The following is a 13273-nucleotide window of genomic DNA, read 5'->3' on the forward strand; positions in this document are numbered from 1 at the left end:
TGAGAACATGCAAGTTAGAATTAATTGTTTTTCAACAATGACTAACAAATTTCAGAGTTATGCGGGGCCTGGAAATACAATGTAAATGGTGTATTTTATCTAGAAGCTGACATTACATCACATATCAAGGGGATGGATTTCCCCAGGCTGCTTGCCAGAGCCCTGCACAGAAGAGACTGAATAAATCAGATACAGATGTTTGTACTAAAAAGCGTATAAACTCAAACACACTAGTCATTTTTGAAAGCACAGGACTGGCAGTGATCAGCAATTTCACTACATGTGGTATGACGCCTTTTTTTTCAATCTGTTTTAAATACTGCTAATGTAAAAAGTAGAAACATTGCCACAAGATAACTTACTGGATGCGTTTCTAAAGGCTGCTTCAAAAGGAGATCTCCAAAAAGATCTTCACAGTATTTTGACATCTTGTACTGCTGATATTTGCTGGAAAAGATTACAATGGTTTGTTTTTTTACATATAGAAAAATACGAATCACTATTACACAGCAAGACAGAAAAATACAAACTAATGTAGTCATCCCAAATTATACACTGCCCAATTTTTCTCTACTGAGACACATTACTTCACTGTAATTAAAGTGTCAATAAAAGTCTATTATCTGGCAGAGATGAATTTAATAAGATGAAGAAAGTAGATTAACTGAATTTCACACTGCTAATAAAACATACAAATATATTTCACAGCTTGAGCACAGATAAAAATATTGTGATTACTAAGCCAGCTCAAGATTGACTACTACATTAAAGAACAGTCTATTCCAGCTGACAGGCAGTATATCTGCATAGCCCTACACAGTTTTCAAGTTCATTCAAATTTTAGTATTTTTGAGTTGTATTGTCTTTCTCATCCACTGTAATATTAAAAAATAAAAAGAGGCACGATATACCTGCAATGATTTTCAAATGAAAGAATGACGGGATACTCTGATGTAACAAAAGCTGTTTCCTTAATGGCTTGAATTACATCCTTCAAAATGCAATAATAGGATTCAAAATTAGAATAGATCAAATTACAAGCATAATGATTTTTTTTAATTCCTCCCCATCCTGAGAAACAGAGCTGAGTTTCAACTGTGCTAACTGAAATCAGAATGAGAAAAAACTGTATGTTCCTTCTTTCTTTCCCCCCCCCTCAAACCTCTGCTCAGCACCCAGAAGTGCTTGCAGAGTCACCCACAACCCATACACCCTCTGATTTCCTGCCACATTTGTCCTGACAGGAAGAATTTCCACTCCCAGAATAAGTTCTGCATCTTCAGGCTATTTCTATAGCCAAAGAACTTCTCAGACAATAGAGAGGATATTTTCTCTGCTGAGCAAGGAGCCACAGATGTAATAGTATGGGGCAAAAAAGTAAAAAAAAAAAAAAAAACTAACTCAGAAACATACAAAGCAAGCCAGATATGAGTCTTAAGAGCTGGGGACAAGAAACAATTTGTCAGTCTGTCAAGGGAGCAGTTGCAGATGCTCAGGAGAGGGCACCCTGTGTGGGTTCTTGTCTAGGAGTCCTACTGGGACTTCTTGCCAGGTGAGGAGGTCAAGTATTTACCTTGAAAAGAATATCTGTGCACATTGCTTTTCCATGTGTTATTATTGGTTCTTGGTCTTCGCCTTTTCCATCCCAACAGTCCAGCTCAACACACCTAAAAACCCAAGAAAATTATTGTCTTTCTTAGTCTTTCAATAGAGATGAGCTACTCAAAAAACATTCTGAGCAGTGATGTTGTGAGTAAATGACTACAGAGTTTGGGGCACTACACAATCCCTGTTAAGCTGTATATGTGTAATTTCTTTGCATTTTTAACGTTTATAACATATAATGCTTTAAATGTAGTATGTGTAGGGAAACATTTGAACAATAATTATTTTTTAGCATTGTAGCACTTGCCTTTATTATTCTCTTGCTCAGTTAATTGTGACACATATCAGTATGTAAAGAAATCAAGCAGGAAATCATAAGCTGATTCTTATTTACTACAAAGTTCTTAATTACAACATAAGAAGACCTCCAAAACTCATTTTTTGTTTTGATATGAAACTTACCTTTCTCACAAATTCTCTCCTCATTTCTATTCCAATGTTTTTAGGTGTTAAAAACGTATCAAGCATATATTTTCACATTCAGTTCTACAATGTATCATCACCAAAATACATTGTGCAGGTTCAAATTATTATTCACAAATATCAAAGACTTATCTACTGCTTCCAACCTGCATCCAGCCAAAAGCACTTGTCTGTACATCTCCACCGAAGACTTGCCACCAAACTGTCTGCCTGTTAAATATGTGTTGTGAGAGGAACTGATAAAATAGTGAGCCAGAGGATGGTCCATTTCTTGATATAATTCCAAGCGGTCTAGGAAAACTGGGGCATTTTCATCTGACATCAAGTATCTGCAAAATCCATCACTTGATATGAGACCTAGAAGGAAGAAGAAATCATAGTGAATTACTGCTAGAATTGTATAGTGAGAAGGATACTAACTACTTCTCAGAACGTGAATCCTAGCACAAAAGGTATGTCTACACAGGCTTCTGCAAGCAAACAGCTCTCCCTTTCCAGTCCTCCAAGCTGAACAGCAACAGCCTCCCTGGTGCAAAACCTGCCACCACATCTCCAGAAAATAAAATAGATGTATAAGAAAACTGTACATCTGGTATTCATCAGTAGTAGACCTAAGGCATCAATAGGACATGAATAAGGCAAATAAGTAGCGACTTCTCTTCAGAATACTCCTAGCAATTTCTGACTCTGGGGCTTTGTGAGCTTACAATTAAGTATTCTTTGGTACCTTCTCCCCTCTAATATTTAGTCCTGCAATGTTAGTAAACTCCAAGATGCTTTCAAGTTTGCTGTTTGAAATACAGGTTTATTCTTTCACAGTGAAAAGCAAACTATTTTCTACAATGAATATGGGACATACAGTGATTCAGAGAACAAAACTCGTAATATCTTTCCACTATTCCTCTGTTGTTATATGATTCATAAAGTATCAAAATAAATAGAGGGATAAGTTGTAATATAAATAGCTTAATAATAATCACTACTACAGTATCACTTTTTAGAGCAGCCAAGACTCAGAGAAATGAGAAATGATCTGAGGTAGGGAAGAAGGAATTATTCACAAAAAGTCATTGCAAAGAATAGTCATATGGCACTAATTTGGATACTGCATCCCCTAAAGTCACATATGAACACTCAGCAAATGTTAAGGCACTTTTCACAGCAGTCCTACGTTTAAGATAGATTTTCTCCTACACACAGAACTTCAGCATACTAGTAAACCTGAGTTTTTATTCTGTTTCTAGTATTCATAATCATCTTCTCCCAGAGCTAAAATTTTCTGAGCTTTGTGTCAGCCAGAAGTGAACACTCTTGGAATGTCTTATTCAAATCCTCACAGCTGATTCTGATTTTTGGAAGAAAGGAAAAAGGGAGCAAAATGAATTTAATGTTTAAGAATGTTTTTTATTTTGTTGATCACTGAGAACTTGAAAGCCACAGCACAAAATGCTTCTCAAATTTTAGCAGATATCTTAGTGGAAAAAAGTCTGAGCTGGGCTGGTATCCTAGACAAACAACTGCTGAGACCTCACTACTTAAAAGAAGCTCAATGTCCTATATTCAATAGACTCATCTTTGCATTTTTGCCATGCATTGACCAAGTGGAAAGATTTCCTTTTCCAGTGTTCCTGAGCAGCCTCTGATTACTAAACCACACAGCATTAACTTGTTCAGCTTTAGTTACTCCTTCTGTTACTGAAATCTAATGCCACTAATCTAAGCCACTTCTGGGTGATGAGTCAGTTCCTTATTGCTCCAGAGCAAAGCATTAACACAGGTTGAGTCAAGTTGCTTCTTCCTACACAGTACGTGAATGTTGTTTCTTAAACTGCATGATCTGGAGCAAAAGCAGTCAAAACAAGGTGTTGAGTTTAATTATTTTGCTCAACAGCAAAGTTGTGTTTTTGAAAAAAAAGAAAGGGAAATACACCGTGAAACATAAAGCCACTGCGCTGAGATAAATTATTGCATTCTTTAGATGCTAAGTAACCACTTGTTTTAAAGTGAAAGCATCTTTTTGTCCTGCTGACCACATCTGGATAAAAAAACAACAAATGTTGAATTTCCTCACACATTTACCTTTACTCTTCAAGTCTTCATCTGGCTCATATGTCTCAATTATCTGCATTGCTCTTTTTGTGTCATAAAAGGGAAATAAAATTTCATTGAGCCGAGGATCTCGTTGATGCTAAGATTAGAAAACAGTGGAATTCAGCAAAACAATACAGTGCATGCCTATCATCCAAGAGCATTTCATTACTGCAGATGAGAAAGAAAGAAGTGGACATTTAAAAACAAAAGAAAAAAGCCCTACAACTTTAACCCTACCCACCAGTAACTTCAGCTTTAGACAGAACACAAACCTTAGCTTTCGTAAGAAACCTAAGCACTCTGACTATACAGTGGATTTCTTTTGAAACACGTTTAACTGTGTAACTGATCTTACTGCTACTTGTTCATTAAAATGATGACTACACATGCTACATGACTCAACAAAATGTTGAAAATATATAGCTATATTTGTCATCATAAATTCTCTCTTCTTCCCAGTCTTTTTTGTATGTCATGTAAACTCACGGGCTTTACTGATAGCACAGTAAACACCTCCACAAAAAAAAAAAAAACTGACTTCAGCAATATCTGTAGCTGAAGTATAAAGAATTTTAACCCCAAATGTAGAGATATGCAACTATTGTCAATTATTTGTGAATTGGAGAAACACTGTGATAATATACTCAAAAAGAAGAAATACGTACAGATAAAAAGATTTTTGAAGTATTTTCATTTCACATAAATTTATGGAATTGGGATTTCTTAATATATTTAGTATTTATCAGTTACTGAAGTAATTTTGCAGTGATTTCTAATATACTACTAAATCACAGAGTTTTTCAGTTTTTGCTTAATAGTATGCTATGGAACATTTGTTTTCTTCCATGCTGGATTAGAGCTGCACACTGTGTGCCTGATTCTCCATTAAAAGAAAATTAAAATAGAACTGAACGGAGTAGTGGCATATAAGCAGATGCAATAAAACAAAGAAACATGACTGTGGAAACATTTTTTTTAACCCCAGTAGATGCACAATTTTCAAGCTGCAGTTTAAGCAGATTTCAGAACTGTAACAAGCCACCCCCACATTGGTGATAAATCGGAGTGGACAGGCTTGGAATGGCATTATCAGCATTTGCTGTAATTCCTTATGTGTAAATTTTTGACATTTTTTCAGGGAAAAAAAAGCAACTTCCAATCAAAAAGAAGCACTTTACCTCTTTTCTTACATTCAATACATTGATGAATATGCTTTACTTATGCTTTAATTTCCAAGAAATTACAACCAATGCCGATTTAATCATGCAGATAAGGAGGGATCTTTCAAATAATGCTACTGACAGTATGTAGCATCTAAATTATAGCATTTTCATTCACTACAGATTGGCTATCTGGATATCTATGTAAAACTCAGATGAAATATGAAATGAGAGCAGCTGGATGCAGGACAAAACTTGCTAAGCAACACACAACAGCAATACATTGGCATGCAACAGCACATTCTACTGTGACAAATGACAATCCTTTTATCATTAGTGACAATTCACTACTTCAAAAAATGTTAAGAAATAGTAGGGAAGGTTCTTACTCAAGAAGAGTGCTCTTTCCATTCTTCTTCTACAATTAATCATAAGTGAACAGAATAAAATGAATGGGATAAAGCAAAAGGGCTCCTCTTGAGAAAGTGTCCCCAGAATTATTATAAGAAGCTAAGAGCAAAACATTCTTGTAGCAATGATCATTGCTCATTATGTATTTTTCCCTACTTATTAAAAGGATGTTTTTATGTTTACTTAGTTTAAAAAAGAAAACAAATTTTACAACTGATGAAGTGCTATTTATTAAAAAGCAAGAATGTTTACTAGTGCCTCTTAGGAAATCTGCACTACTGAATTTGTTGGCACAGAAAAGCTGTAACATAAAAGCTGATTAAAACTAAAAGCATGATGTTTCATTCAACATGTCAATACATCCCTGGACTGGTTGTATATGTCCAGTAAAGCTGCTTTTGCTTGTTCTAGTTACAATATGAAACAGGACATCTCTTACACTAGACATTCTTAACCATATGAAAGTGAACAGTCTAAAAATAAGCATTGAAAGAATTTCAGTACAGTTCTAGAAAGAGAGAAAGATTATTTATCCTGTCCAACCTGGGCTCTCGTCTCCTATTTGAGAGGATAGAAACTGAGATGCAAAGCTCATGTGCCAAAATCAATTTTAGATACTTGCTGAATTTCTTCTGGGCAGTGGGCTAAGAATGATTTCCTTTTGTGGAAATGAAAAAAATAAAGGAGACAGAAAGAGCAAGCAAGTGAATGGGAAAGAAGAAGAGCAAGTGAGAAGGAGGGAGGTGGGAAGAGAGGAAGAAAGTGGGAAAGAGGAGGGGCAGCAAGAAAGAAAGGGAAAGGAAAGGATCTCCTCATACCTCCTTCCCAAGAGAAAGGATGAATCCTGAATTTCCATTTTGACAGTTAACTAGCCTATAATTTATTGCTGCAAATAAATGTCAGGAGCAAATCTCAATAATAGTCATCTTTGTTGCTTGTCTTACTACATTTTCAAATTTGACTTTAAAAAGCACCTAGGCAAAGTACTCACTGACTGACAATAATCAGATTTCTATAAACTTCCCAGGAATTTTTACACTGATATACAATTAAATCAGCTGACAGCCAGCAGCATTTAAAAGTCAAACAGAGAAAACAGTTTGTCTGGAAAAACTCCAGGAAAGACGTTCAGTCCCCACTTATAGCCAGAAACACACTCTTGTTCTCCCTTCAAAAGCCATAATGCAGCTTTTGTGGCCTGTGCAGAAGGCAAGTGAATTCAAATTAATTAAAGATTCTTATGAAAAATTACTCTGGCAAACAAATCTCTACCCCACATTTTGATAATAAACTTTGTGCATTTTCCATCTTTAAACATCACTACTAATTGCAACCCTGGCCAGTTGTAAAGAAAACAGAAATTATCACTTCAGGTGTGAGATCCTGGTTTATTTAGTACGTTTTACTTCATCACCTAAATCGTAAACCCCAAATACATTTAGAGTCCAGAAAACCTACAACACAGAACCAAAGGCATTGCTTTCAGATGGTCAAAGTGCAAGTGCCTCTATAAAACCAAATGACTATTTTTTTCTGAACTTCAGTCACCAACTAAAGGGCAACATAACTAGTTATGAAGTGCTAATCTTCTCACTATTTTTTTTTTCTGAGTGCATTTTACGTATCATTTGGTTGGAATCAGGCATGTGTTCCCAGCCAAATAAGAAAACTATATTCTGAATTTGATATATGGAGAAATTATTGCTTGAGTTTTCAGAATAATATCAGAAAGATATTTCTGATACATAAATATATACACATAGACTGCTAAATGAAAAGTAAAATAATTTTAGATTAAAAGATTTTTTGTAAAGTCCCAGAAAGTTCAAGCAGAGAAGTAAAGCAGTTAGTCATGTTCCAGATGACAAGAATCTTTTGGTACAAACACAGGTAGAATCCATTTATATTCTATGCATATGTTCTTGTCAAATCTACAACAGTGGATTTGTTTTCGCAATTCTGAATGAGCCAGTCTTAAATAACTTACTGTGCTTTAGGAATAGGAAAAATGAAACAAAAAGAAACAACCCCACTCCCCCACGTTGTTTACTGAACTACTGCATACACAATATTTTAAAGAAATAATACTCTAGCCAACAACTGTATTCTGGAATAAATGCCGCAATAATAGTATTTCCTTTTATGCTGCACATTTATTATTTAAAAAATAATACACAAACCCTTAAAATACCCTCTTGGCTCCTAAATTTCTACGAGATAGAAATACTACTGTACTGAATCAAACCAAAGTTTGCAAAATCCTACTTTTTATTTTCAATTATTCAAAGGGATTAGCAGACATTTTATATCTCAGGCCTTAAGATAAAAAAAAAAAAAAAAAAAAAAAAAACATCTCTTGTATTAAAATACTGGGTGCACTTATAATAAAAATGCATTGAATATAACAGTATAAAACGTATAAAACATACATAATACAACATAACACAACAGCAAGTAATCAGCAGATGCAACCTGCAAAGCCGACATATAGAAAGCACGAGGACATGTAAGGTTGGAGCTGATTTTTGCACCTGGATGTTACCACAATGGAAAGATCAGCAGAACAAAAGCATAGCAAATAATGGCACGACACATGCAATGAAAAGACTGGAAGAAGCAAGCCACTGCAGACAGACTTGTATGGTAGTTAATGTATGAAAAAGCTTACTTCATTTAGAAAGCTCACTAATTGGTCTACCGTTAAATAATCAGTTTTGTCTCCATTGCTGAAAAGAAATTTATTAGAGAATGTAAGTTTTCATATATGATGCTACAGTAGGTATGATTTGCATGCTGACATTGTCAATACTTTTAAAACCTTCAACTTTTCTACCTGAAGTAGCTCTATAATCTCAAAACAAATAGTCACAGAAAACAAACTGTCTATGCTCAGCACAGTATATCTCCCAAACTTGCTATAACTCAACAGATATTACTTCATAAAACAACACGTAAGCGCTACAGCTGAGAATAAATTGAAGGAAGAAGTTTTTGAAACATCACATTTCTTACTTAACTTAGTTAGTTCACATACTGTATTAATCACCTACAGGAGCAAGTTAAAATTATAGTAGTTAGTAAAGCCAATGCAGGGGAAAAAATAAAAGTTCCAGGCGCTTCCTCTAACTCATGTAAAAGTTTCTCTAAACACAGAGTGAACTTTTACATTAACAATCTGAGAGAAAAGGAAGGGGAAAGACTTAGGTTTGTCTTAAAATACTGCTGATGCTACTAGGATTAAAGGTTAGATAATTACTGTGTTCTGCTACTATTAGGTATGGACTAAAAATGCAGTAAAATTAGTTTAAAGCAAGATTATATTCAATTTGAACTTACATCTTCTTAAAGAGGTCCTCTATGTCAGTTCGGGGACATATCTTTTGGGTGAGCTCATAAAATTTCTCATAAGTAAATGCTGCAGGCTCAATTTCATCATTCTGCAACAGAAGGCAAAAGTGCATTTACTCAGCAAAAGACAATATGCTCTTTTTTGTAGAGCATATCTCACATCTAAAAAACTAATCAAGTACCGTTTTAGCTCCTTACCCATTATACACTTTATCAAGTTTATGTTTCCTGCAAACAATTCTAAATTCATCTTTATCACATATCTGTTTGACATTCTTATATTCTGACCTCATAGTCACATTAATTCTACATAAATAAAGAGCCCAGTACTTGTTTTGCTAATGGAGCTTAAAAAAACCTGGAAATTCCACAATAGTGTTTTAACTTCAAGATACTTATACTGAAGCCAAGGCACTTCAGGAAAAAGTTTCAGATTTGGTAAAATGGCTTTAAATAGCAAAGCAGCTCTTATCAAAGAGTGTTTGAAATTTCCATAGAAGGGAATGCTCAGCTAACACATTCAGTATCATGCCCTTCTTTGCCTGAACAAGATGAGCACTGCAGCACTGAGGAAAAAGTTCATCCCTGGTGTCAGGCACTGTGTCCATTGGGAATCCACATTGTTCTACATCACTCTCCCCAGCTACAGACAGTGAGAGCTGCTGAGCCTGCAAGGCTGCCTCTCACCAGCCTTGGCAGGTGCAAAGCCAAGGACTTTGGGATGAAAAATCCAGAATGAAAGATGTGACCTCTGGCAGCAGTCAGGGTGAAGAAACCAGCCACAACTGCAGTCACTTGTCACGTCTCTGGGGCTGCTGGCAGGACAGTGCTCAACAGCACTTCTTCAATGGAAGGGAGCAAAGGGAGCCAAGAGCATGAGGAATCCAACAAATGAAACTAAGAGGGCAGCATGCAACAATATTCTGCATTCAAGTACTATGTATAATTGCAGGGGAAAGGGGTGGATCAGTTATTACAAAAAAGAAGAGAAGCCTTATTTGAGAGTTTCAAGGACTGCTGTGTCATGCAGTACATTAAATTCATTTTGGTTTTAGTAAGCAACCTACAGAGATGAATAAAGTACTTGTGAACTACAGGCATGTTCTTACATCAAATGACTTTGATCACAGATATGAATGTGAATGATTCATCAGTTTATTCATATACAAGGAAGTTACTCAAAACTGCTAAATACCTTTCCACTGGGAAGACCTAATTCCTTGAGTGCTTGAAAGATCACTTTTTCTGTTTTACCTGATGCAAAGGTTCTGGTAATGCTAAAACAAAGAAGATTAGGGGGGAAAAAAAGTTAGTCACTTTTTAAACAATCAGTTCTCTGTCTCTTGCTTCATACTGCCAGTATTTTCCTCTGACTTCAGATGATGAATGTTTGCATCTTCCAAGAAAACAGTCAGGCTGAAGACGTGCTTTAAGCTTCAAGGAGCAGCAGTGTTCTGCCTGCCATCCATTAGAAAAAACTATTAAAACAATGACGAACTGCAAAAATAAAAACAATAGAGCTGTGCAAAGCAATACTGTGGATCTTTTCAACTCCATGCATAGATAAATGTCTGTATTTAAGAAGTAGCAGATTCTACAAGTGGGAAGATTCATGTCTCCAGGCATTCCTGGTTGTTGTGACTTTCTTTCCAAGCAATAACTTATGCTTCCTGTATAACTTATAAGTAGGCCTGAACCATTCTCGTAGTAATGTGGTTGGTGCCCCATCCCTGGAAACTTTCAAGATGAGGCTGGATCAGGCCCTGGGCAAACTAATCTAGCTGCTTTGGCAGGGAGGTTGGACTTGAAAATCTCTGGAGGTCCCTTCCAACCCCTACAATTCTGCAGTGACTTTATGCATCTGGTTTCTTTTATTGCACCTTGCACCTAAGGTAAAATATTTCAAGGTAGAAGAAGTTTCATATAAACTAGCACACTATTAATTAATTCTGAAAAATAAAGCTCTCTGCTCAAACACAGACATAAAGCTGAAACCTTGAAAATGAATTTGCTCCTCTAGTACTGTTCCCCATTCTTATCCTTCAGATAATAATCCTCTTGGAACCTCTGCACAGGAGGTACCTCACGGCAGTTCAGTTGAAGTATGAAGAATAAGCAGGGAGTTGGCAATGCGAAAGCTCAAAAATGAATTCACTGAAGCAGCCTTAATATTGTCAAAATGTCACTTGAATCACAAAACTTAAGAAACCTGGAGGGCAGCATGGCAGACACCTTGTCTTTTTGCACATTCTGTAGATGCATAGCCCTGTCTTTCTCCCTTGACTAAAAAAGCTCTCTGAGGCTTATCTTACAGAGTTTTTATGGTTCTTTTCTGTGGGTTCCTCCTTATGAAAAAACAGCATGTCTTAAAAGTAGGGTTTTCACATCTCGGATTAGGAGGAAAGAACCTCAGTGTGTCTGCAAGAACATCTACAGCAGGGCAGGGAGAATCATCTGCCTAGCCGGAGAGGGCTGAAGATCAGTAACAGTAAATAGTTAATAGCTGTACTGAAAAAAAACAACACACTGTTCTAGCTTTTCTGTCACTGACAGCAATGAACCTAATGATTCATTTACCATGTGTAGAAAACCAAATATTATCCTGGGGTTTCCTATAAAAGCAGAAGTAATTTTGACAGAACTATATCTGCGTCTTTTACAAGGAACTACATTTTACAAGGTACATCTTTGCCCTCCAATTAACTGGCCTGCAACGTTGTATGGTTCATTCGTTAAGTATTTTATGAAAACCTAATCCAGAGTTAGAGGAGTTTTAAGATAAGAAAACAGATGTTCTTACCACTAAGTGAAAAAAACTATAAGCACTCATATATTCTTTAGAATGGACTAAGAGAAAAATTATTTGGTTGTTAAGAAGTCCTCCCTAGGTTAGCAAGGAAGTCAGCTCTGTATGCCTAGTTAGACAGTAATAAAATTGTACTCTATTTAATTACTAAGCCACATACCGTTCTTAGCATTATGAAATCAGAACTTGATAGAAACTTGAATGTCCAATTGTGCTTACCTCCGAACTGGAATTTTCCCATTTGTGTTTGTCAGAAAGGCCAGCTTCATCCAACTGAAATAAAGAAATAAGTATTTCTAAAATATCATTTATTAAAATTGGGACCGTTATATTAAGCTTAAGATTACTGACATCCCTTTGAAATGAGTATAAACAGGTAATTGTTTCATACTAAAAAATATTCCTCTGTAGACATCTAGTGCTTAAAGGCAGGACAGTGCTTTGACTGTAAAAGCAGAAAGCAGCCCAAAAAGAGCCAGCACGTCATTTAACACAATCAGTTTGAAAAGAAGAAAGAATCATGGGATTCTGCTTCCACATACATCAGTGAAGCAACAACCCAGACAATAAGTAAAACATGCAATAGCAATAAATCAAATGAATAAATTCTCTAATAATTTGTCTTGGTCAGATGCCTAATGTAGACTTGAGATCTCTTCTGATCACAATGAAAGGTTACAATAAAATGCTAAACTAATTTACCTCATTACAGGAGAAAAGAAGGTGACTTACTGTTTCTTGAGACATGTCATTGGACTGACATTGTTAGCTCTAAAGTTATGTATGATGGATCCCAGTCCTTCGACCCATTGCTGAAAAACACAAAAATACAGAAGCAATAAATTAGGAAAGCTGAAGTGGGAAAAAATAGGAAAGGTCTTGGTGGAAGACTCCTTCACTGAAGCAATGGATTACATTAACATTCTGAATTAAGGGAAAGAACCTGTCTATTTCACAGCCTATAACACCACACAAAAGCCCAACCGCATTTTACCCGTTAATATTTTATACTTCACTAAACAAAGTGACTGTGCTTTTCATTCTTCCAAGTACCACATGCAGCATCTGCACTGCTATTAAAACAGTTTACTGCCAGCAAAGGGAAACAGTCCACTGATTGATTTATTAAGCTTTCTATTTAAAGACCACATAAATATATGCCTCCTTTTCTGTCACTGCTGACAATATTAGCTATTACAAAGCAACATTATATGATATGTGATGACATATTTAATTGATCCAATGTTAGGAAAGGAATGAAACAAAATATTAATAAGCTACAACAAACCACAGGGAGGTACAAAAATTTCACTCCAATGCTGACCTCATCTAACATCCTGTTACATATTCAGTCCTGCTTTCCTTCTGG

The 13273-nt window shown here is 35.8% G+C and overlaps 1 protein-coding gene across 1 annotated transcript in view; it reads right to left on the reverse strand.

Annotated features, from left to right (window-relative positions):
- Positions 1-13273, reverse strand: part of PLCB4 (phospholipase C beta 4) — a 191634-nt gene that overhangs the window by 57870 nt on the left and 120491 nt on the right. Inside the window, exons 8-17 of the mRNA XM_065734812.1 lie at positions 12637-12716; positions 12124-12177; positions 10294-10375; positions 9087-9187; positions 8419-8476; positions 4168-4276; positions 2235-2445; positions 1574-1667; positions 912-991; positions 363-447 (exon numbers count right to left, since the gene is read on the reverse strand). Of these exons, the coding sequence (XP_065590884.1) occupies positions 363-447; positions 912-991; positions 1574-1667; positions 2235-2445; positions 4168-4276; positions 8419-8476; positions 9087-9187; positions 10294-10375; positions 12124-12177; positions 12637-12716 (954 nt within the window). The remainder of the gene's footprint in view (positions 1-362; positions 448-911; positions 992-1573; positions 1668-2234; positions 2446-4167; positions 4277-8418; positions 8477-9086; positions 9188-10293; positions 10376-12123; positions 12178-12636; positions 12717-13273) is intronic.

Source organism: Cyrtonyx montezumae, unplaced genomic scaffold, assembly GCF_038088225.1.
Source record: "Cyrtonyx montezumae isolate F1298 unplaced genomic scaffold, pur_monq_1.0 scaffold_0, whole genome shotgun sequence".
In the NCBI taxonomy this organism is placed as follows: domain Eukaryota; kingdom Metazoa; phylum Chordata; class Aves; order Galliformes; family Odontophoridae; genus Cyrtonyx; species Cyrtonyx montezumae.